Raw genomic sequence first — 26,685 nt, 5'->3', positions numbered from 1 at the left:
ATTCTCATGGTAATGAGGTGGAACGGGAGATTCTCATGGTGATGAGGTGGAACGGGAGATTCTCATGGTGATGAGGTGGAACGGGAGATTCTCATGGTGATGAGGTGGAACGGGAGATTCTCATGGTGATGAGGTGGAACGGGAGATTCTCATGGTGATGAGGTGGAACGGGAGATTCTCATGGTGATGAGGTGGAACGGGAGATTCTCATGATGAGGTGGAACGGGAGATTCTCATGGTGATGAGGTGGAACAGGAGATTCTCATCATGATGAGGTGGAACAAGAGTTTCTCATAGTGATGAGGTGGAACAGGAGATTCTCATCATGATGAGGTGGAACGGGATCTTATCATGATGAGGACGAACGGGAGATTCTCATCATGATGAGGTGGAACGGGAGATTCTCATGGTGATGAGGTGGAACGGGAGATTCTCATGGTGATGAGGTGGAACGGGAGATTCTCATGGTGATGAGGTGGAACGGGAGATTCTCATGGTGATGAGGTGGAACGGGAGATTCTCATGGTGATGAGGTGGAACGGGAGATTCTCATGGTGATGAGGTGGAACGGGAGATTCTCATGGTGATGAGGTGGAACGGGATCTTCTCATCATGATGAGGTGGAACGGGAGATTCTCATCATGATGAGGTGGAACGGGAGATTCTCATGGTGATGAGGTGGAACGGGATCTTCTCATTATGATGAGGTGGAACGGGAGATTCTCATGGTGATGAGGTGGAACGGGAGATTCTCATGGTGATGAGGTGGAACGGGAGATTCTCATGGTGATGAGGTGGAACGGGAGATTCTCATGGTGATGAGGTGGAACGGGAGATTCTCATGGTGATGAGGTGGAACAGGAGATTCTCATCATGATGAGGTGGAACAAGAGTTTCGCATAGTGATGAGGTGGAACGGGAGATTTTCATCATGATGAGGTGGAACGGGAGATTCTCATGGTGATGAGGTGGAACGGGAGATTCTCATGGTGATGAGGTGGAAGGGGAGATTCTCATGGTGATGAGGTGGAAGGGGAGATTCTCATGGTGATGAGGTGGAACGGGAGATTCTCATCATGATGAGGTGGAACGGGAGATTCTCATCATGATGAGGTGGAACGGGAGATTCTCATCATGATGAGGTGGAACGGGAGATTATCATGGTGATGAGGTGGAACGGGAGATTCTCATGGTGATGAGGTGGAACGGGAGATTCTCATGGTGATGAGGTGGAACGGGAGATTCTCATCATGATGAGGTGGAACGGGAGATTCTCATTATGATGAGGTGGAACGGGAGATTCTCATTATGATGAGGTGGAACGGGAGATTCTCATGGTGATGAGGTGGAACGGGAGATTCTCATGGTGATGAGGTGGAACGGGAGATTCTCATGGTGATGAGGTGGAACGGGAGATTCTCATGGTGATGAGGTGGAACGGGATCTTCTCATGGTGATGAGGTGGAACGGGAGATTCTCATCATGATGAGGTGGAACGGGAGATTCTCATCATGATGAGGTGGAACGGGAGATTCTCATGGTGATGAGGTGGAACGGGAGATTCTCATGGTGATGAGGTGGAACGGGAGATTCTCATGGTGATGAGGTGGAACGGGAGATTCTCATGGTGATGACGTGGAACGGGAGATTCTCATGGTGATGAGGTGGAACGGGAGATTCTCATGGTGATGAGGTGGAACGGGAGATTCTCATGGTGATGAGGTGGAACGGGATCTTCTCATGGTGATGAGGTGGAACGGGAGATTCTCATCATGATGAGGTGGAACGGGAGATTCTCATCATGATGAGGTGGAACGGGAGATTCTCATCATGATGAGGTGGAACGGGAGATTCTCATGGTGATGAGGTGGAACGGGAGATTCTCATGGTGATGAGGTGGAACGGGAGATTCTCATGGTGATGAGGTGGAACGGGAGATTCTCATGGTGATGAGGTGGAACGGGAGATTCTCATGGTGATGAGGTGGAACGGGATCTTCTCATGGTGATGAGGTGGAACGGGAGATTCTCATCATGATGAGGTGGAACGGGAGATTCTCATCATGATGAGGTGGAACGGGAGATTCTCATGGTGATGAGGTGGAACGGGAGATTCTCATGGTGATGAGGTGGAACGGGAGATTCTCATGGTGATGAGGTGGAACGGGAGATTCTCATGGTGATGAGGTGGAACGGGAGATTCTCATTATGATGAGGTGGAACGGGAGATTCTCATGGTGATGAGGTGGAACGGGAGATTCTCATGGTGATGAGGTGGAACGGGAGATTCTCATGGTGATGAGGAGGAACGGGAGATTCTCATGGTGATGAGGTGGAACAGGATATTCTCATAGTGATGTGGTGAAATTGTTTGATGGTTCATGTCAAAATGAAAAATTCTGAGAAATGTTTCTAACACCTGGATGAATATATAACGCCAAGAATTGAGTCAGTTTTTGAGGAACAAGTGGTTTAACCCTGTGATAGAGGAAAGACATGATGAAGCGTCGACTCCTTGGAGGTGAACAGGTTGGAAAGTAGCATTTAGGAGATGCAACAACATATTTAATTGTATTGATTTTGTATAAAAAATCTGGTCACAACTACTTTGACAACTTGAGGAACTGCTTTCATTTATCTTATTTTAAGAACATAATTAAATGTAATTTCCTTATTTTACAATGATTTATTCTAATTGTCGAAAAATGTGTTTATATACATTATAGACCTAAAACTAAGACACTAACTGTAGAACAAAGTGCAGGATCGGTGTCACTGTTGTCTGGCAGCCATTCACAACTCTACCGGTTACCATTGGCAACTAGATCTGGGCCAGAACCAAGTATTTAAAGTCAAGAGTATTTTCCCTGACAAAAACACACACTGCAGCCACTTCTACCACTGTGCTGACACTAAACACAGACAGGTGATCCATTACGGCGTCTGAGCCTCGGTGTGAGCTGCCTCACACAGAAGAGCTTCAAATAGAAGCAAAGTGTGTGTGTGTGGTGGGATTGGCTGTCACTCAACCTGCCCTCCGTCTGCTTTCACTATGGCAACAGAGAGTGGGTGATGGAACTCAATCTCCCACAGCCTCCGATAAGAACAGAAACAGCCACCGTGAAGGACGGTGGACGTCACACATACATGTTCTGAAGCACACAGGAGGATAAACTTTTCTTCTGAGGTCCAAACACACGTTTACAGACCACATAAGCCAATTAGCTTCTGATTTTATGCTGGATGAGGACTGAAAGTGGAAAATATTCACCAACTTAACATAATTATTTACACAAAATTTCAAATGTTAATCTTGAGTACAGTCACATGGAAACTGTACTCATCCTGCTGGGAGCAGATGTTTCTAATGTCCTTCTCAGCATTGATGGAGCTTCCCAGATGTGGAAGCTGCCCACGCCATCGGCACTAATGCAACCCCATCCCATCAGAGATGCAGGCTGATAACAAGCTGGATGCTCCCTCTCCTCTTTAGTCTGCAGGACACGCCGTCCATGCTGTCCACAAACTATTCCACATCTTCATCCATCTGAACATTTTATAAGCTTTGGTCCAAAGAAGACGGTGAAAGGTGGAACGGATATGGTGAAACAGATAAAACACGACAAAACAAACAAATGATAAGACAGGATGTGACCAGATAAACTACAGGAAGATCTGAACAAGAAAAGAAAAGAAAAAATAAGGAAAGTCAAGGTGTTGTGTGGGTTTTTACTTTTGTTTTAACAAATGTAGTAATAATAATAATAATAATAATCATAATGACTGTCCATGTGTCTCATAAAGAGAATCAAACATGATAAAATATAAATGTGTAACAAGGATGTCAGAAATTAAAGTTGGTTTTTTTTTTTTTGTTTTTTTAAAAAAAAAAGAAGATATAAAGTTAATATTGTTGAGAAGTAAAAATGTTTTTCTGAGTTCAACAAGTCAGGCGATCATTCTGGTTGGATTATTGCTGAATGTTTTTATCAGATTCAAACATTTTGTTATTAGACAGACATTTTCCATTGATATAAACTCAGAAAGCAGCACTGGTGATACTGACAATGTTCTCTCACCTCCAGTTGAAGAGACTTGCTTTCTTGGTTAGTTTTGGTAGTTGTGTTGTTAATAAATCACCATGGCAACAAAGGTCTGGGATAAAGGGCCATGTGAGTATATATTTACAACTCAGAAATTCAACTTGTAAAGAAAAAAATTATTTCTGCTTCACAAACCGAGCGTGTCCATAAATTGCATCACTTTTACAGGATCAAATCTGTTCTCAACGGAATACAAAACCAACCCAATTTTTCCAGAAATTCCTAAATTTATGTAATTTTAGTCGAGCTGAGAAAGTCAACTTTTCCATCACGAAAAGGTCATGCATCAGCTTCCAATCCTTCATTTCATCCACGTCCAGGTGATGCTTTTTTACCTGCTACCAATGTTATTTAGAATTTAAATTTTCCCTGAATGAGTCATCTCCTGTTTCCTTTCCACAAATGCAGAAGCTCAAATACAAATGGAATTTTCTCCATATTTCTCCTTATTCTGTCATATCTTCAGAATTCTCAGACAACATTATTAATTTTGAGAATTTCTTACCCAGATCCGAAACATGCCAAAAAAATGAATGTAATAATTCTTGACTCTGCCTCATGTAAATGAAACTGTTGGTTGTTTCATATCAGCCTGATAGGAGGACATGTGCAGAAACCCTGATGGTTCAGTTCGTGGTGTAGCCACGGAAAACCTGCAGGACCCCGGTCCGAGGTCTGGATTTGGTGATTTCTGCTCCAGAGGCACATTTACATGCAAAGTCATTGAGTTTAATGTGTATAAATATTTATTTATTTTTTTATTTTAAGTCTGATGTGTTTTAAGAAAGAAAACAGGGAAAACATTCAGATTTTATTTTTAATATGTTTGATCATTCACTAGATCGAGGCAGCTGAAACTAACCTGTGGCCATCAGGGTCAGTATTTTATCCAACATGTTTGCCATGGTCCTGTTAAACCCTTTATTGTAGCAAGAGCAGGTACAAGTAAGCAGATGACCAGAGTCAACACAGCTCTGGAGACGGGAGGATCACCGTGGAGATTATAGGCAAGGTGTCTTCTCCAGCACCACATCCATTTTACACTCCTCTCAGCAGCATTTAATCCACTCATTTTTCCTATCTCCCTCCTAATAATGCTGGTTCAGGGCGCAGTGAGCTTAGGCAGCAGTATTATTTATTCAAGGATTCATTAGAAGTATGTCATCATTTTCCTTTTCCCCTCGTTTCGCTCCAACACTTACAGAAAGAAATAATTAAAGAGTGCATGTCAGGAAAGGATATGGCGGGTGCAGGTCGGAAGTTGGCCCTGCAGCCTTGCAGGAAGGAAGAGGTTATTAATGCATCAAAGAGCAACTTTATTAGAGTCCACTTAAGCTGGAGGGAGTGAAGTGCTGCTGTGGTGCTGTGAGGGCCCCCGGGCTTCTGGTGAACAGCCTGGAACAGCCAAGAGAATATACCTGAGATAAGTTGGCAGGTTTCAAGCCAGGTTTGTAGAGCAGCTGCACGTGGAGAAGTCGACTGAACCAGCAGGTGATTGGAAACCATTCCACTTTGTAATCAATGGAAAACTGTCCCCCAACCCAAACTTGCCCCCAACATTCAGACCAGCAGGACTGCCTGAGAGTCCAGAATCACCCTAGTCCCAGGATATCCGCTCCTTTCACCAACCTCCCCCTCTCATAGGCCTCCGGTACTGTTTGTAGCCACTGCCGAGGTCTTAAAGATGTTCTCCAGTCTGGTCTTACAGCATGGAGCAGAACCGGAACAGTTTTAAATCAGATCCGACTGATGCAGACTCTGGTGTGTTCTCCTCAGCTTCCATCTCCTGTGGGGTTCCCCAGGGGTCTATTGTGGGTCTGATTATCCTGCTCCATGCTTCGTCTGGGTTAGGTCTTTAGAAGAGCTGCCATGCTGTATCACTGTTATGTGGATGATACTCTGGTTTACATCCCTCTGAAGAGCAACACCCAGATTCCCCTCAACATGTTGGTAGATCGGACTTCACAATGTAAAGTCCTTGATGGACCAAAACTGTAAATGAGAACAAGACTGAAGGCATGTTGTTCAATATTCAGGCTGCAATGCCACACAAAAAACTGATCTTTGTGCCCTCGAAATAAATCTGCTACGCTATTCTGCTCGTTTTGCCATTTCCCTTTTCACTTTGTTGCTGACTGAAGTGTGTAATCTACGTGTGTGTGTGTGTGTGTGAGTAATGTCCTGTCCTTTGCTGCAACTTATGTCTGCAAACTGAGTCGCCCCCTGAGGGGACGTTCAGATTCTCCGTCCCGTGATTAGTCAGACTTTTTCTGCTTAGAATTCTTTTCACTTTGTTCTTTCCTTCCCAGGTTTAGGGCCGGTTATATTTCGCTGTTATTTCTTTACAGTAACAGCCTCTGCTCAGATGTGAGTCCGTCTTTCTGTCCTGTCTGTAGTTATTCCAAAACGCTGCTGTCCAGATGTTACCTGCCACTCAGGCGGGAGACCACAACACATCTGTTTTCTGCTTTTGCTTGCTGTTAAATGTTTAATCAGGCTGCAGTCGTCTCATCACTGAGGTCTTTTAATCGTTCATTATTCTTGTAGTCAAGAGGTCCAGGTTTAACCACTCGTTTTTATTTTAGAGCTTTTAAACCAGATGAAGTTTTTCCATTTTAAGCTTTTTCTTTTCACACTTTTTTATTCCTTTACCTTTAATGTTTGTTTTATTGCATTTTGCCCCCTCTTAATTCTTCTATTTGTTTTATTTTACAGAAAACATTTATCAACACCTGTTGTTTTAAATAAAGTTGACTTGATACTGGAAGAGTCCACCAGGGGGCGCGTGAGAGAACTCAGACTGGATGGAGCTGCTGTATTAGTAGGATGCAAACAAAACAATAAACATGGAGAAAAAAAGTCCAAAATGTGGGTAAATTCAGACTTGGACAACTGCCTTGTTTTGTAAACTTTCTGTCAAATTGACATCTGTCCACCTTGTGACTTTACATCTGGTCAAACTACACTGCCCCCTACTGGTTTCTCACAGTGTAGCTGGTCAATAACTGGGGAAGCAGACAACTACAAAAAGTGAAGAATTAGTGTTTGGGCTGTCGGTCACAGACTGAATGATGAGTAAATAAATGGTTTTATTTTACAGAGAAGGAATAACATGAAGAGATTCATTCATTTACTTAGTTTAAAGCGGATCTATGATGCTATGTCTAGTTTTCTGAGTGTTCTACAGTGTTATTGTGTTGAATACTCATCAGACATGTGAGCGGAACTGTTTTGTTATCACCTAAATGTATGTTTGAGTTTTCCAGCACTCTACGTTCGGTTTCCATGGCGACGGAAACGATTGATTTTAGAGAGCTTTTTTTACTTGGAAATTTTAGAGACGTCCCAGGGGAGGGACTCAGTGATTGGTCATCTTCTCCAGGTTGTGCACGTTCACAAGAAGAAAGCCACGCCCACCTTCACTGCTCAGTATAACTACTCCTAGCAGTTGACCAATCACACGCAGCCTGCAGGACAGAGGGCGGGGCTTTCTCTGTTGGGGTGTTTCTGGCAGAGGCTGATCTGAGAGGATCAATACAATGTGAATGAAGGGGATTGTGAAAATGATTGATTATTTCTGCCCTTCTGGACTTGCATATTAATATAAATTAGACTGAAATGTGCATCATAAAGACACTTTAAAAAGAACTGAATTAATTAATCTGTCATTTATTTCTTTTAGCACAGAATGTCCAGTTTTACTTGAAGAGTTTGTTCCTAAACATTTATAATGAACACGGTTCAGATGGAAACGTGTGCATGTGACGTGATGCACGGGGAAAGAAAATAAGGTAAGAGGTCGGCAGGACTCACAGCTGCCATGATGAAGGATAATAAAACTAAATCATCATCATGACTCATTATTACGGTTCCTTACACGCTGATTTAAGAGGTGCTGTCAGCTTCAGACAGAAGATCCTGATTATATGTACGCTCCGATAGAAAAACAATTATTTTCCTGACTTTTTCCCTGCTGATTTGTGGTGCATGCCTCCTGTTAGGTTCTGTAAAGTTATGTATGTGGATCTTTGTGCCACATCGGCCAAAATCATGTGGACAGCTTGTGGTGTTTATTTGTATCAGGGATATCCATTACTCTTCCTGGGTTCCACGTATAAAGCAACAATACAGGGAAAAAAATGGTAATGGAACAATTTAAGTCTAACAACCTCATAACTCCGAGCCACCCAAATCCCTCCGTACCCCACATCTAAATGAAAAGTAATATAATACAATGAAGTCAAATTACTAATACCACAAAGACCCAAAAATCAAGTACTAACAAACGATTATTATGTCTAAATAAATCTATAAACCCACGCATGGAATCCTGATTTATAAGTAATAAATAAGTAGGAGAAATTAGAGTTTAGTTCACAGGATTAAACTTTTTAAAGCTCGTTTCGTGTGTTCGGGGAGCGACTGGCTCTGCATGCAGCAGTTTTCTGACCGATGTGTCGAGAACTGTCTTCAATCAAGTCCGCAAGAGCAAAATGACGACATTTTCTTCTCGGGGCCTCGAAGAGGAGAACAAAGTTCTCGCTTCTTGTGGAGGATGGAACGAGCTTCACTGGTGCTGCAGTGAAAACGGTCCCCAGTCAAACAGAACCAGTATACCAGTATACCAGAACCAGTATGCTAGGGACTCCGGTTAAACAGTTGTTTCAAGGAACAGTGCCTCCTAGTGGGCAGACGATGGAACTGCATGATGTTCAGGCGGGTTCGGTCCGTTTCAGGGAAGTTCAGTGTGAAAACAAACCAATGAAGGTGGGAAGGTTTTTGGAATTCCACCTGAATGGACAGAATCCTCAGACGATGTTTGTTGTTCCTGATCTTTACATCCAACTCTACATTTTCAGGATGAAGATGTCTCTTCATCCTCACATCCAGCACGTTGAAGGAAAATGGAGGAACAATGTCTCCTGCTGTCCTTTCAATTACCTGCCCAAAGGCCACGTCCACCGAGCTGCTCCTCATAAATATTCACTCCTGAATTATGTCCCAGTTTTCAGAGACTTTGCTGATTCTCTGTGGTGAGCGACGAGCCGGCAGAGTAAGTCCAGCGTCTGGTCCTCATTTTGATTTATCGACTTTGTCTGTTTGTAATGAAAAGTCTGAGTCCTCACACCTTTTAAACATGCTAATTAATGCAAATACATGCCTGCCCCTGTGTTCACCTTGAGGTAAAGCATACATGTTGTAAATAGAAAGTTGACATCATTTAATGATCTTTGGAAATCTTTTGTGTTTTTTATTCTCTGCTTTAAAACCTCTCCAGCTTCATTGTTATGGTAATGTATGCATACGCATCTTCCAAGTGAAGTTCCAGCTGTAGCTGCCAGAATCTGTCTCCAGGGTGTGATTTTAGTACTGTGGGTAGTTACTTAACGTGCTGCAATAAGTATTATGCAGCTGTAAGCTTCTAGGGCTAACGCTGCTTTGTTAAAGTCTTGCTCATCAGGAATCCCATCAGCCGGAGAGCCCTCTGGTAAATCTGCTCCGACTAGGTTGAGTTCTGAAGGACTCCTTTTACATAAAACGCACGCAAGAGAGGATTATTGTTTTCTGAGTGTATCTGAGATATTAGAAGACTCCATTCAGCCCATCCAGGTAGATATTTATCCATATTATTAATCCATAAAGGAGAGTGTTTTTTTTTTTTTATAAGGGATTCCCACTGAACAGCAGCATCTCATCACATGTTCACCCCCAGTATATATTTATAAATGAAAGAAAACGTGGTTTTGTAAAAGATTTTAGGTTACTGGTGATATTCTAAGACATCCATACGATGGTCCACAGCCAGCAGTCAGACCTGACCTACAGGCTAATCACTCAGTCACGTCATCACAGCGACGTTAAGTCACGCAAACAGAGTTCAGGCTTTCAGCCAGGCAGCCAAGATGACAAAAACCGAGAAGAGCCAACTTCATTAAGCTGACAAGAACAGAGAACTTCATCAAGTAGAAACTTGGAGAAAACACTGCGAGAGCCAAAAACAGCTCATTTGTCATCATTGCCATACATCCAACATGAAACTAGTTTCCTGTATTGTTTGTTTTCCGCCTGAGTGCAGACATCATCCAGGACGAGTGTTTCACGTCTGAATTCAGCCAGTTAAAGCAGAGAGGAGCCCAGCTGGCCGGTACTGGACCGCACACGTCCAGCGCAGGTTAAATTAGGTTTCTAATGAGGGCAGATGTTTGATACCGAGGTGGAAGCAATCTGAGGAACCCAGCTGGTTCAGGCTGGATTTTCCTGCAATACCAAGATCCCCGTGCGAAAACACAACACAGAAGGAGGCAGAAGGAGGCTCCTTTCTCCCGTCCTGGAACATCTCTGACAGGACAGCAACCAACGGGCTCATTAACACTGAAGAAACACAAGCATATGGGCAAACTGGGAGGACTGGGAATATCCCACCAACCTCTTTAAACACTAATTGGAACCGCATTTTCCCCACCAATCATTGAATGGGGATGATTAAAGACCAGTCGGGTCCATATTCATCGTCCTCTCTGTATGAGACGACTGGAAGTACAGTACAGACCACCGTAACCACGGTGATATTTCTGGCGACTATTTGTGTTATTGTGTGATTACAGTATGAATCACGCCAAGCTCCTCCACTAATTAAATTCCTGTGTGCATTGGTAATGGGAAGCTAAGAGATATAATTGTTCATTTTCATGCCATCCTTTTAATTACTTTCCGGTTCCATTTCATTCCATTTGAATTGACAGCCTGATCAACTTTTAATTGCCAGTTTCTGCAAACAGCTTATCAGCCAGCTCCAAGCCTGCATGCAGAGTACTAAATGACCTGGCCAAACACACACTAGCACACACACCTTAATATCGCAGAGCCTATGGATCCACGTGCACACCGAGCACACGCAGCCACAGCAGCTCTGTGCAGCAGATGCATGGTGGAGTTTGACAGAGTGAGATGCGGATGCAGCAAACAGGAGGCCCATTCATTTCCCCACAGAACAGCAGCAGCAGGAAGAAGAAGGAAAAAAAGAGCTGCGACTAGGATGGAGATAGCACAGAGTGAGGTCATCCATCACAAGCTCCTGCTGAAGTAGCAGAGAGCCTTGTGAGACAACATCCTTGCATCTCACTCCGACCAGCATCATCCGTTCAGACTGGGAGATGTTTCCGAACCAGACTTTTGTTTTATACCACAATGTGATCACGTAGCTATAAAAAACATTCTTTTACCAGGTTGTCTTTTATTATACCTTAAAACTGTTACATCCAAAATGCTACAGCTCATATCATCAGTGTCTGAGAGGCAGTGTGCAACGTAGATCTATGGAGGTTTTCCAGCGTTTCTATCCGTCCAGGAGGTTTACAATCCAGACACAACATGTAGTGTTTATTCAGAGACTCTAGATGGTAAATCCACCATTATTTATCACATCTTCATCACCATCACTACCATGTTGCTAAGAGACCTCTATTTCCACCTGGACATGATGATGAAGACACTTCCTGTCAGACTTTCCACCAATCAGAGAGCTTAAACTGACGGTAACGTCCAATCAGGAGCAGCCAAAGATCAACAAGTGATGAGAAAAGCAGGAAAACAATGATCCTCTATGGCTGGAATAAAGCCAAGAAGACGTTTGGGATGCAGCTGAGGTGGAGGTGCTGCAGTGAGGATAGCAGGTAGATAGTAGCAGGAAGACGTGTGGAAACATGGAAACAGTGTGTGTGTGTGTTTCAGACGCGAGAGAATGATGTGCAGATGAGAAAAGGCTTGGTCACTGCTGATCTGTGTGTGTTATTTCTACAAACTTCTGGTTGCTCTTTATGCTGCTTTATCTTTTCATACATTCATTTTACATCATTTTAGCCTCAGAATCTGAAAACATCACGTCTGCATGGAACCGTCACGCCTGCATGGAAACGTCACGCCTGCATGGAAACGTCACGCCTGCATGGAAACGTCACGTCTGCATGGAAACGTCACGCCTGCATGGAAACGTCACGCCTGCATGGAAACGTCATGTCTGCATGGAAACGTCATGTCTCCATGGAAACATCACGTCTGCATGGAAACATCACGTCTGCATGGAAACATCACGTCTGCATGGAAACATCACGTCTGCATGGAAACGTCACGTCTCCATGGAAACGTCACGTCTGCATGGAAACGTCACGTCTGCATGGAAACGTCACGTCTGCATGGAAACGTCACGTCTGCATGGAAACATCACGTCTGCATGGAAACGTCATGTCTCCATGGAAACGTCACGTCTGCATGGAAACGTCACGTCTCCAGGAAACATCACGTCTGCATGGAAACATCACGTCTGCATACTGATTCTGCCTCTGCATGTAGTTTCATATTTGAAACAAAAACAGGCAGAAGAAAGACAGAAAAACAGGTTTAAATTTTACAGGTTAAACAAGTATCAAACTAAATTTTCTTCTTCAGAAGAAAAAGAAAATCAATTCAAACTGCTGCAAATGTGACTGAAACCAAACGAGTGATCTGCTGTGGGACTGTCTGCATGAATTGTCTAAGTTCCAACATAAGCAGAGAAAGCTGCTTCCTCTGGACCAGAGATCACCTGAGATGGAAAGTCTGACCAGTCCACATTCCACAGTGCTGCTGGATGTCATGGTTTTCTGGGCTGACGAGGAAAAGGACCATCCACATTCTTCTCAAAGCTCCAAATGCAGCATGTGTGATGGTCTGGGTTCGTGTTGGTGTCCATGGTAACATGAAGATCTGTGAAGGCTCCATCAGTGCTAAAAGCTTCATCTAGGTTTCAGAACAACGTCTCTTTCAGGGACGTCCTGCTTATTCAGCGAGGCGCTTCCTGTTCCAGCAGCGGGACCTGCCGGCTGTCCACATCTGTCCAACGCTGCTGTCACAGGAAAGGTGATGGAGCACAGAGGTAAACATGATCCTGTCCTGATTTACTGGAACCGATGCAGAAGGAGTTCATATGTGCAGAAAAACAATAAAGTTTGTCAGTTTGAACATTAAATACTGAGGTTTAGTTGTTATTCAGTGAGTAATATTCTGAAATCCCTGATTTTGTTTTTATTGACATCTCACACAATGTCCCAGCATCACTGCAACCAGACTTAGTATGAGAAGAACTTTATAATATGCAGATTATTTTGATTTCGAAGTTTCCGCTGTTTGTCTTGTGTGAGCTCCTCCTACTAGAACGTCAACACACACACACACACCGTTTCCCAGCATGGATAAACTGCTGTGTTTTCATGTTCCACCAGACCACCAGACCAAACCAACCCTGAAGACTTGTGCTTTCTGTTTAGCAAGCAGATGTGTGTGCAGAGGAGGAGGCACATCAAAACTGGATCAGGAAAAGCAATCAAGGTGGATTAATTATAGATGCTGTTAAATTTAACCTCTTCTTTGCTGGCCTGCACTCCTGTACATCAAAGTGGAAGCCAAAACAGCACCAGGTCACCTCTGCAGGTCCTTAACAGACACATTCAGCTGCTTATTGAGCTTCCTGTTAGGATGCAGGACACATCAAACATGAGAAACAACGATGGAGGCGAGAGGGCGAGCAGACTTAAGCTACCATCAGATGCATTATTCAGTTTAAATAGCTGGGCAGCAATGAGGACGCCGTCATCTCTGAACACACATGAGGATGGAGAATCCTGAATATCCCAGGATCAGGATGATTAACCAGGACGTCTTTTGTATTGATCTGCAGTGACCCCTGCAGTTGTGAAGACAAGCTGATCCAAACATCACCAGGAGAGAGGTTCTGAGTGTAAACCTGGATCTGAGAACCCTTCTTCTTCTGTTCTCAAGCTGTTTTCAGGTCAATACCTCCCTGCTGCTGTGAGTGTCTGTCAGACAAATACCACAGTGCTGCCAAACCCGGGTGCATCAGGTCAGACACGCCATGTTTCATCTGACAATATCTGATCTGAAAAAGTCCAACCGCTGCTCAGCCCTAATTATAAACAGTCAGTAAAACAGTCCATCCACTGGGACAGACTGGCCGTAAAACAGTCCATCCACTGGGACAGACTGGCCGTAAAACAGTCCATCCACTGGGACAGACTGGCCGTAAAACAGTCCATCCACTGGGACAGACTGGCCGTAAAACAGTCCATCCACTGGGACAGACTGGCCGTAAAACAGTCCATCCACTGGGACAGACTGGCCGTAAAAGAGTCCATCCACTGGGACAGACTGGCCGTAAAAGAGTCCATCCACTGGGACAGACTGGCCGTAAAACAGTCCATCCACTGGGACAGACTGGCCGTAAAACAGTCCATCCACTGGGACAGACTGGCCGTAAAACAGCACCATAAACAGCACCGTAAACATGTTTATTTCTGCTGTAAACATGTTTATTTCTGCTGTGAAGTTGGTCTTTTTAACATGGGAGTCTATGGGGATTTGCTCTGTTTTGCTGCCCCTAGTGGATGAAGGGGGAACTGCAGTTTTATGCACTTCTGCATAGTCTTCACTTAACCGCCAGAGGTTGCCGCTTGGTCCACATACTGGCGTGATGCTACAATCCTGACATATTACTTCATCATTCAGTAAATTGTTCTGCAGCCATCATTTTCCACAAATGATTTCTTGTTGGCTCCTGACTGCAGTGATTCCCTGTAAGAGGTCTGGACTCGTCACTAAGCTGCTTCGTACTCTTCTGCTGATCTCCACCATCAATACTGTGTATACGACCAAATCAATTCTCTAATCGATATGAACATTACAGAGGCTGCAAACGCAACAACAACTTCCACAGTGTGCTTTCACACCAACAATAATCTGCCAACATATCATGCTTTCACACTTCCTGATGTCAGGACTGGAGAACTGCTCCAATGCTGACAGTTATAAAGAAAACAATTAAAATCCAACAAATTCAAATAATAAGTAGGGAAATGATATTAAACCCAGTCTGGTTTGATGGCAAGAGAATAAAAGTTGGTCTCTCAGGGAATTTTATGTGGAGGAACAACTGAAAAAGCTCCTTTTCTGTCATCTGGTTCATGTACGAGCAGAACATCTGCTGCAGCTTCTTCCCAGACACATCACCTGGCATGTTGGGAAGAGTTTTTTACAAGGAAATTACCGCAGACTAAATGCTAAAATCTTCCCACTTCTTCTATGGTGTCAGCCAGAAAAAACCACCACTTCCTCAGAGGACAAAAACCCAGCAGAAAAACCTTCACCTGGGTCTAAGGGCACAGTCTGCTGCAGGACAGATGAAACAGGAACAGACCTGATGAATACACGGATGAGTGGAAATCCACAACTTGCTGCTTTTGTTCTGAGAATACACCAATACCACAACTTTCCGAATCAATCAGAAGTGTTTACATTTAGTTACTGTCTAATACAGAGTACCAATATGAGTACAAATCTTGTACCGTAAAAAGGTAGGGAGTGAGGACCAGAACATCCTGCAGCGTCCTCTAAATATGAGGCGTAAAAACTGTCAAAAACTTGGTAAATAAGGGAGTTTAAGTGGTTTCTGGTGGATTCGGTTGACTGCTGTGAAAAAGTTTCTTCATCCCAAAATCAGCGTCTCTCTCACTGAGGCAAAGCAAAATTCAGAGTTTTAATAAAGCACCAGTAATAACTTTGTTTCTGGACAAAGTTCTCATCACATTAGCATATTCATTTTAACACCCTGTTTCATGAATACGGAGTATGAGTACACACACATGGTATCAGACCAATACTCTATACTGATATTAGAGCATCCCCATTTTGTTCCATATGTTGATAGAGACAATATTTACCAGTACGACCTGTAATGTAAAAGTCTGGAACAAGCAGACAGGATGCATTTAACGCTGTTTTAACTCTGATCTGGCTAATGACTTGCTAAGGGATATCTCAGCAACTGAGATAGGTTGGTTTGGCAATAAAAGACATGCAACATGGTAAATCTCCAGGACCCGACGCCTTCTCAGCTGACTTTCTCAAGACATCTTCTGACCTGCTGTCCCCAATACTTTTGTCAGTCTTCACAAACTCTCTAAATGCTTCATTGCTTGCACTGTCCACACGCTAAGTTGTTATCACTATGTTACTTAAAATGTATAAGAATGTGGTTCTTATCGACTCGGGTCACTCTTAAATATAGATGGCAAAATATTGGCGAAGTGCCTTGAAAGGGTTATTCCAACTAATGTTTCACCTGACCAGACAGGGTTTGGGAAACATGACCAGTCCATTTTTAACATAAGGCAACAGTTGGATATTACGTATACCCCCACCTCACCATGTCAGATGAGGAGCTGAAGACACTGAAAATGCTTTTGACTGGGTGGAGTGGGACGACCTTTTTAAAACCTTAGGTTTAAATTTGGTGCTAAATTTCTGAAATGTACAAGACTGTTCTACTCTTCTGCACAAATAATAACCTGTTTTCAGCGACTCAGCAGGGGTGCCCATTTTCACCGCTGCTGTTTATTTTAGCAATGGAATCGTTGGCTATAGCAGTATGGCCAAGCATATATAATAAAGGCACAAAGAGGCTAGCCGTAGAGCTTAAAACTTCTCTTTACGCTGATGACACATTTTAGTATTTTAAAACTCCATGTCTACCCCTACATTGCTGTAATTACTTCGCTAAGCATTTTGGCTGTAAGGTCAACCTTAAGAAAAGTGACATGTTGCCCTTAATATCTCTTAAAGGGAAGGTCTCTGAAATAATGCCCTTTAAGATCAACTCTTAAAGTTTAAAAAGCTAGCTATCTGGGTAAAAAATTACTATAAAGACCTGGACAAAGCTACCATCGAATGTTATGCAGGACATTGACAACTGTTACCCCCGTCTTTGGAGGGAAGAATCAACTCGGCTTAAATTAGATGACTTTGCCAAAAAATTCTCTAACCTATTCCAAAGTTTTCCCATTCTTCATTCAAATTCTTTCTTTTGGGTTTAAATGGGCAAAAATCCCAGAATGAGCAAAAAGTGTAACAGCTGAAACGCAACCTGGGGGGTATGTCTCTCCCCGAGTGTCATACTGGTTAAGAAAAGATGAATGACCTCACTGGGTAACTGGAGAAGGGCTCAATCATCGCTGACCAGTGGCAATGCTCTGCTCTGAACTACCTGTCAATCAGCCCTTCTCATCTTATTCTTCTAACCCAGTTCTTTTTCACACACTTAAGATATGGCGGTCTTTCAAGCTTAGCGACTTGCTATTACAGCACCTGTTTCATTGATTGATTTGCTTTCTGGGATGGGAATGGAATACAATCAATATGCAGATAATGTCTGTGTTTCCTTTGATCAGATGGTTGAACAACTTAACATTCCAAAGTCGCATTTTTTTGTAAATATTTGCAATTGAGAGATTTTGTTCAGTCTAAAGCTTGTTACGTACTCCACGAGAAGCAAGAACTTTATTCTTGCAGCCTCGAGAGCAGGAACAAGAAAAAAAGGATTCTTCGTCAGGTCCATTCATTCTTCATGAGAACCTTTGTCTGCAACGGGATCACTGTGGGAAGTGAAGTCTGCTTTAATCTACAATGAACTCTGTTATTCCGTATTTAAGGAGAAACTTTGTCACGGCATGTGGCTAAGTCCGTGTGTTTAAATGCCATGTGTTATAAAAATGTTCGTACTTTCTCACCACCTTGATCGGATGTTTTATCAAAATAATCCGTTTTACCTGCATCAGCGACAACTTTCTGCTACGTGCTTTCTGTGCCAGCCTGATGCCTCGAGAACGGCCTTTAACCACAAAATGGAGTAATTTTCTTCTCAGGGACTCTAGAACAAGAAAGAAATTCTCACTTCTTGTGGAGGATGTAGCAGGCCTAATTCTGACGGTTTTCCTTCATGTCCCCCTTGATCAGTGGGTGGACAAAATGTTGGACAGCCGGATGGGCTCCATTACGTAAGATCTGTTTGGCTCTTACCATGAGACCAATCTAAAGCAACTGACTTCAATGAAACTATATCAGACTCAGTGTGGCAAGAGGCCATGCAGATGATCCATGCCTCTTCGATCTCATTTAGACATGCAGTGGTCCAACTTAAACTGGTGCACCGTCTGCACTGGTATAAAGACAAACCACAGTATCCAAGCTCGAGTCTGACCTGGATCCCTCGTGTGATCGCTGCAACCCTGGACTCATTTCAGACTAGCCCTAAACTTTGCAGATGTTGGCATTCAATCTTCAAGACTTTCTCCAACATGTGTGGGAGATCAGTGCATCTCTGTCCTCTGCTTTATTTGAGGTTGTCTCTTCTGATACTCCTGTAAGCAGACATCAGTTCAACATGATCGCTGTAGGACCCACGTCCTCCAACATGGTCGTTTGATGAAGGAGGAAGGATGAAGGATGTATACATCTGGAGAAGATTGGATTTACCCTGAGAGGATTCACTGCAAAATTTTCTGAGCAATGGCTGCCATTGATGTCCTATGTTGGTGAGGGGTCGGGGGCTTTAGCTGTGTTTCATCCTTTTTGCTTACTTGTTCACTTCGTTTGTGTTGAATGTAACAAACAACGGTTAAAAAATTAATAAAAAGACACTGATTATAAATAGTCCATTAATTTATTCATTTTCCCCAAATTTTAAGCACTGATGCTGAAAAGTCTGAAAAAATGATGAAAATATCTCTTTACTGGTTGTTGGAGAATCCAAGCTGCAGTGAGAAGAAATGCCTGGAAGGACCGTACCAGAGCAGGAAGCGTCAGGAGGAAGACCAGCCATTATTTATACTACAGCTCTTCTGTCTCTACAAACAGCCGAGTTCTCAACTCTCTTACATCCCAGTTTCCTTGTGAGGATGTACCATTTGTCAGAGCGGGATGAAACCCTGAGTGGATTCCTTTCAATACGTAGTGTAGTTAAGAGGAGGAGCAGTTGTTCTTCAGTGCTGGTGTCTATGTGTGCGCCACGGAGTCCATCAGCAAGTAGAAGTCATCATTTCTGTGCATGTGGGATCCATCAGTTCTACTGAAGAGTGGCGCTTCCTCTCACAGCACACTCAGTAACATATCTGTTTGGATGAATTAGGAGGGCTTTTACCACAGTGGCAGGAGCAGCATGCTTGCATCCTCATTCATTAGTTAAAAAGCACCCTAATAAATTTGCCACTTTTAATGTTTTGCAGTCCTATTAAAGGCGCAGTGAGGCTCGCACAGCCCTGTTTCCCATTACAGCTTTCAATAAATGACAATCAGCACTCAGTCTAAACGAGGAGGAGGGGGAGCATCAGACTTTTCAGCCTGCCTTTCAAAGCCCTCCTCGCAGCACATAAAGACTTATTAGGCATTGTGTGCAGGAGCTTTAGAGGAGTGAGGCACTTTGTTCCAGAGTTGCCCGGGCTTAAGATAATGAATAGAGTCACTACTTGACTGCAGATAATTCACATCACTCAGCAGAAGAGGATCCATATCAGTCTATATCGGTTACACAGGAACATTCAAATATGAGCGAGCTGGGGAGAAACTGGGGAGAGTAAAGGAGATAAGCCTTTTACAAAGTGAAAGAAGATGAATACCCCCCCGCCCATCCTCCTGTCTGCAACCCGGAGATCCTTCACAACTAAATATTTTAAAAATGTCCAAGATCATAAAACATACCCGGAGGGAGGAAGATGGAGGAGAGAGGAGAGTTTCCAGCAGAGCTATGAGCAACAATACAACAGTGCATCTTCTCTGAAGTCCTCTCAACCCCCCTGACGGCTGAAGGGGGGGTCACATTAATCTCTCACTGCAAACTGAATTAAAATAAATGTCGACTTTGACACAAACAGACTTCATGCTCATCTGAAAAAATGATGAAATGAAGCGGAAGTTGCAGCTAAACACTGGTCAGACGATGCAGCTGTGATGAAGCAAGGACGTCTTCCTCTTCTAAATGCCTTTAACCTGTCCTCCTCTGTCCTCACGTCTGTTCTCAGCTACGCGGTTTACATCCCCAGTGGGGGGAGGGGGGCGTAGACAAAGCCTGCTTCTGTTCGCATTGTCTGCAAGAAGACGAAACCCGATTAAACGTCTGACTGACCACAAACTAGCTGAACTGATAATTCATATACCCCAGCATAAATATCATATTATTCCTATATTACAATCCCAAACCCAGAGCAAAGCTGGTTCTCTGTGTGAAACGCAAACACAAGAGAATCCCGTTTTTTCCAGATTCTCATCAAGTCCTTTTTCCTTCCAGCAGAAGATAAACAACATATCAGGCAATGAAACGCACAGATTTTATCACTTCATGGAAAATATGAATGTGATGCAGCAACACGTCTGTAAAAAGTTGCAAGAGGAGCAACAAAAGGCTGGAAAACATCTGGAGGAGCAATTGATAACGAATCGGGGTAATTAGTTCCAGTTCAGTAACATGACGGGTATAAAAGCAGAATTTCAGAGGCAGAGTCTCTGAGACGGAAAGATGGTCGGATATGCACTAATCTGAGACAAACTGAGTCTAAAAATGGACAATTCAGAAAAAAATTCATCAATTTAAAATCCTAATATCAAAAGAATTACAAGAATCAAAAGGAATCTCTGTATGCTTGTGACGGGGTTGGGTGCAGGTGGTCTGCAGACTAAAGAGGAGAGGGAGCATCCAGCTTGTTATCAGCCTGCATCTCTGATGGGATGGGGTTGCATTAGTGCCGATGGCGTGGGCAGCTTCCACATCTGGGAAGCTCCATCAATGCTGGAACATCTGCTCCCATCCAGACAACGTCTCTTTCAGGGAAGACCTTCCACCATGCTGGACCACATCCTGATGGTGGAACAGGAGAACTGGTCCAGCAGGACCACGCTGGACCACATCCTGATGGTGGAACAGGAGAACTGGTCCAGCAGGACCACGCTGAACCACATCCTGATGGTGGAACAGGAGAACTGGTCCAGCAGGACCACGCTGGACCACATCCTGATGGTGGAACAGGAGAACTGGTCCAGCAGGACCACGCTGGACCACATCCTGATGGTGGAACAGGAGAACTGGTCCAGCAGGACCACGCTGAACCACATCCTGATGGTGGAACAGGAGAACTGGTCCAGCAGGACCACGCTGAACCACATCCTGATGGTGGAACAGGAGAACTGGTCCAGCAGGACCACGCTGAACCACATCCTGATGGTGGAACAGGAGAACTGGTCCAGCAGGACCACGCTGAACCACATCCTGATGGTGGAACAGGAGAACTGGTCCAGCAGGACCACGCTGAACCACATCCTGATGGTGGAACAGGAGAACTGGTCCAGAAGGACCACGCTGAACCACATCCTGATGGTGGAACAGGAGAACTGGTCCAGCAGGACCACGCTGAACCACATCCTGATGGTGGAACAGGAGAACTGGTCCAGCAGGACCACGCTGAACCACATCCTGATGGTGGAACAGGAGAACTGGTCCAGCAGGACCACGCTGAACCACATCCTGATGGTGGAACAGGAGAACTGGTCCAGCAGGACCACGCTGAACCACATCCTGATGGTGGAACAGGAGAACTGGTCCAGCAGGACCACGCTGAACCACATCCTGATGGTGGAACAGGAGAACTGGTCCAGCAGGACCACGCTGAACCACATCCTGATGGTGGAACAGGAGAACTGGTCCAGCAGGACCACGCTGAACCACATCCTGATGGTGGAACAGGGGAACTGGTCCAGCAGGACCACGCTGAACCACATCCTGATGGTGGAACAGGGGAACTGGTCCAGCAGGACCACGCTGAACCACATCCTGATGGTGGAACAGGGGAACTGGTCTGCTGTCTGCAGAAACTTTGGTTTTAAAAGGTTAGATGTGGACGAAACTACTTGGGAGCAGAGCAAACAGAGCACTATCCTCCTCATCCTCAGGTATATCTGGAAAGGACGGACAACACTTGAGTCACGCATGTTTACAGAAGTACTGACTATGACTGGAAGGGACCTGGTTCTGAGAGGTAATCCAGACTCTGGGACTGTTGTCATGGGAAAACTGTAAACATCAGGGAGCAGGAGGAGGAGAGTAAAAAGAGACGTCAGAGCAGATTTACAGTATTCTGTTTGTACAATGCTCCGGACACACCTCTGGAACTAATGGACAAATTAGCAGCAGAGTCCTCAAAGACAACCATGATGAGGATTGAAAGTGACATGCATCCCAGTTCCGCCACCACTCATAGCGCAAACACACACACACACACACCTGAGTCGCCATAATTAAGCGTGAAAACAACAAGAGCAGTAGCGTAGACGTGATTAAACCATTCATTCATCAATCCGGCACGGCTCAGGACACGTGCACACGCGTCCACGCACACAGCGGATAGGAATCCTTTTTATGATGATGTCCATTAGCATGAGTGACAGGAGGATTAGTGGAGGTGAGCAGTTACAGTGGACTCCTGAAGTGTGACAAAAAGCATCAGAGCTTCACAGGTGTTCTCTTTCAGTGTGTTCGTAAACAAAAGGCCAAACTCCGAGAAGAGAGGCTGACCTTTAAAACGACTGCATCTCCACCAGCGCGGTGGTGATGATGGATTACAAAGCCCACTCCAGCAGACAGGACAGCTGCAGAGCCTTTAAAAGACAATGATGTGTGGACTGTACTGGAGTCCACCTCTTCCCAGTGGACCAGACCTAATTGAAACCCTGGTTTTCTATCCTGCTGCTTTCTAGCACAGCACTGTTTGGAGGTAAACCCTTCTGGAGGCCTGGCGGGGGTGGGGGTGGGGGGGGTGGGGGGGGGGGGGGGGGTGTATGTACCAGTACAGGTGTGGGTTTGTCAGTCAAGGTGTCAGTCAGGCTGACATGTCATTGTGTTGGCTGACAGCTGGCTGAGAGCTACAGCATTTCCATCTAGAAGGAACATCGCTCAGCTGGACTCTGCAGCCCCACTTCTCTCTGTTTACTGAGATAAAGGATAACAGGGACCCTACACACACCACTCAGACACAACATTAAAACTACTGCCAGCTCGAGTGAATGACATCGATTTTCCCCTTAAAGTGCAGTGTTCTGCTGGGAAACTTTGGGTTGGATATTAAAGTGGATGACAGACACGGCACCAACATGAAGGATCGTGGCAGCAGCAGCAGCTCGGCCGCCAAAGCTGTCTGACACGGCCTGCATCTGCTGCAGCCGTATGCAACAAGCATGAAGCGAATCCATATAAACGCGCATCATCTGCATAAATAATGCAAACAGGAAAGTCAGAGAATTATGGGAGAAGTTTGCTGTAAGTTGGACCTCGTTCCTGATTCTGAGGCTGAAATGATGTAAAATGAATGTATGAACAGATAAAGCAGCATAAAGAGCAACCAGAAGTTTGTAGAAATAACACACACAGATCAGCAGTGACCAAGCCTTTTCTCATCTGCACATCATTCTCTCACGTCTGAAACACACACACACACTGTTTCCATGTTTCCACACGTCTTCCTGCTACTATCTACCTGCTGTCCTCACTGCAGCACCTCCACCTCAGCTGCATCCCAAACGTCTTCTTGGCTTTATTCCAGCCACAGAGGATCATTATTTTCCTGCTTTTCTCATCACTTGTTGATCTTTGGCTGCTCCTGATTGGACGTTACCGTCAGTTGAAGCTCTCTGATTGGTGGAAAGTCTGACAGGAAGTGTCTTCATCATCATGTACAGGTGAAAATAGAGGTCTCTTAGCAACATGGTAGTGATGGTGATGAAGATGTGATAAATAATGGTGGATTTACCATCTAGAGTCTGAATAAACACTACATGTTGTTGTGTCTGGGTTGTAAACCTCCTGGACGGATAGAAATGCTGGAAAACCTCCATAGACCAGCTGAGGGTCAGAAATCATCACAGAGTTCCACACTGCTGGTCCTGAGGAACTGATGATGATGATGATGATGATTGGGGTGAAGGAGATCTAGCTGTACCTTGAGAAGAGCAAATGAAAAGGAGAATGGTTTGGCAGCTGGTTTAGCTCCACCCAACTGTTGTTGAGTCCATTTTCGCCCTTAGAACCGCGTTAACCCTCGAGGTTCTGGGGAACAATTGGTTGTTTTTTATTACTTTTGATTTTATGAGAATAATTCAGGGTTAAAAAAGTTTGTATTGTTCGTCGTTCTTTCATTACAACAACCTTTATCACCACACTGGACCTATAATCACAGAAAAGACTTCAAGTCTGCGTAGGAACAAGTTGAGTCCCATCTGACGGACTGTCTAAAAACCCGTCTCAGAGACAGACTTAGCAGGAAATCCAAACAAAACTTCCCAGCAGCACCAACCTCGTCCAGGTCAGAGATGTAGACGGGCTTCTCTTCAAAGCCAACAGGCATGGGCTCATTGGGTGGGATCTCCACCTCCTCATACATCTTGTTGTTCTCCCTGCGGATTCCTTCAGGCAGCAGCATCTGAACGTCAAACACAGGAAAAGGAAAACTTTCACCTTTAACTTGATCTGACAGTCACAGCATGTCATGTAGATGTCCCTGCTGTAATAATGGTCCAGTTTGTCTAACCCTGCCCTGAATGAAGCTATGTTGTCACGTTTTTATGTCCTGTTTGATGCTAAATTTGAAGTCGTTCCCGGTTTGAGCTGTTCGTCTTCTGCTTATGAATAATTGATCAGTTTGCCAGAAAGAAGCTTTGAAGTGGTTTTGTGCATTCAAGTCAGAGCAGCCGGAGCCAACCAGGAAGTCCTGACACTCTCATCCAACCACACCCCAAGTTTCAGATGGTCATCCATCTCCTCAGACTCCTCCTTGACCAATCACAGCAGGTCAGCTGACACGCCATCAGGTTTACTTCCAGTTTCTGACTATGACCATGTGGACATGTGAGAGAAGTTGAATCTGGAGGAGTCTTCTCAGTGCTGCAGCGCTACAAAGAGGCGTACCTCCACTTCACTGCAGAAGTGTCAGAAACTGCCGTGCACGCTCCTGGGAGGTAGTTTTAGATGACCCACGCTTCACATCTCTTTTTGGTGGTTTCACCAGGTTGTTTCTTAAACATTTTACAGCACTGAGCCTCCTAAATATCATGTTTTTTTCTGGCTTTGGTCATGAAAAGACACCAAAGAAGAAGTGATGGAGGATTTTAGCACGGAGTCTGAAAAACCTGCACTGATCCGTGATGTTATCTGGTTGGAGCCAGAATGACTCAAACAGCCGAGCACGGAGGTGATCTGGGTTTATTAGGTTGAATTAACATTACTGGCCAGTAATGGATCATATTGAACCAGTAATGGTTCATATTGAACCATTACTGGTTCAATATGATCCAGGTCGTATTTCTCTCTCACACGTCCACGTCTTCATAATCAGAAACAGGACGTAAAGTTGATTATGTATGCATATCAGGTGAGATGGGGGAACGCTGTGATTGGTCAAGGTTGCATCGATGTTCTGTGCTGATTGGGCAAACTGCAAACCTGTGCAGAAGTGATGAGACCCAGCTGCAATCACAACATCATGAATTCATGGGCAGATTCAGAAAGAATCCTGAATCGCATCAAAAAAGCTTCGCAGCTCCTTTTCCAACCTTTCTTCATGGTGAACACACAAAGTTAGAGATCAGCTGTCTGAGTCTCACCCTGGCTCCTCCAACAAATGCCGGCGCCTTGGTCGCTTCTGCGTAGCTGTCGTAGACATTAGGATATCGGACCCGTTCGTACACTTGCTCTCTACTGAGGAGAGGCTCACAGCGTGCAGTCAGCAGGGCGTGCTCTCTGTATCAACACAAGAAGTACATCTCACTTCACACATAGAAAACACAAAACATTATCTCTTGTTTTACATGGATTTGCTCCTTATGATTGTCTGCTTTATTTTCTGTCAAGTGAACATATACACGTGTGTATGTATATATATATATATATATATATATATACACACACACACACATATATATATAATGTGTGTGTGTATATATATATATATATATATATATATATATATATACACACACACAGACAGATAGATACACAGACAGACAGACACAGATAGATAGATAGATAGATAGATAGATAGATAGATAGATAGATAGATAGATAGATAGATAGATAGATAGATAGATAGATAGATAGATAGATAGATAGATAGATAGATAGATAGATAGATAGATAGATAGATAGATAGATAGATAGATAGAAGGTCCTCCATTTTTCAGGCTTTAAAAATGAATAAGAGTTGATGGATGATTCAAAGCAAGAGGCAGACATGAGGCATTATGTTCTTCTCTGAAGTGGCTTACCTCTCCACTAATCTTTCTTTCACACTGCACTGGATTTGGCCATGCTAAGTTTTTAATTAAACAGATCACTGCTTCGGTTTTTTTTTTTCATCCTCTCATATTAAAGTTTGTGAAAAAAAGATTTCACGAGCTGCAGATTGGCCATGTTTGTCTTGTTTCTTGTGTAGCTGTGTTTTTTTCTCTTCGGCTGCAGTCGCATCATGAAAAATGCAGGAGCTTGCAGGGATGGTTGCAAATACTTCACAGCAGAGATGGACAGACAGAGAACAAAGACGAAAAACACAAAAGGGAAGGAAAAGGTTTGAGGATGACATACCGCTGGGCTCTCATCTCTCTTGGGTCAAAGGTCATGACGGCATCTGAGGAGTCGCCATCGTCAGTTCCTTTGCCTCTCTTCTTTT

General features: G+C 44.1%; 1 protein-coding gene across 1 annotated transcript in view; it reads right to left on the bottom strand.

The window, feature by feature from the left end:
* ascc3 (activating signal cointegrator 1 complex subunit 3) overlaps positions 1–26,679 on the bottom strand; it is a 171,392-nt gene extending 144,713 nt beyond the window's left edge. Inside the window, exons 1-3 of the mRNA XM_079240345.1 lie at positions 26,601–26,679; positions 25,625–25,760; positions 24,319–24,444 (exon numbers count right to left, since the gene is read on the bottom strand). Coding sequence (XP_079096471.1) covers positions 24,319–24,444; positions 25,625–25,760; positions 26,601–26,635 — 297 coding nt within the window. The 5' untranslated portion in view covers positions 26,636–26,679. The remainder of the gene's footprint in view (positions 1–24,318; positions 24,445–25,624; positions 25,761–26,600) is intronic.
* Positions 26,680–26,685: the final 6 nt, after the last annotated feature.

The sequence above is a fragment of the Telmatherina bonti genome (assembly GCF_933228915.1).
Source record: "Telmatherina bonti genome assembly, chromosome: 5".
Lineage (NCBI taxonomy): Eukaryota > Metazoa > Chordata > Actinopteri > Atheriniformes > Telmatherinidae > Telmatherina > Telmatherina bonti.
This window is presented reverse-complemented; position numbering and strand designations above follow the sequence as displayed.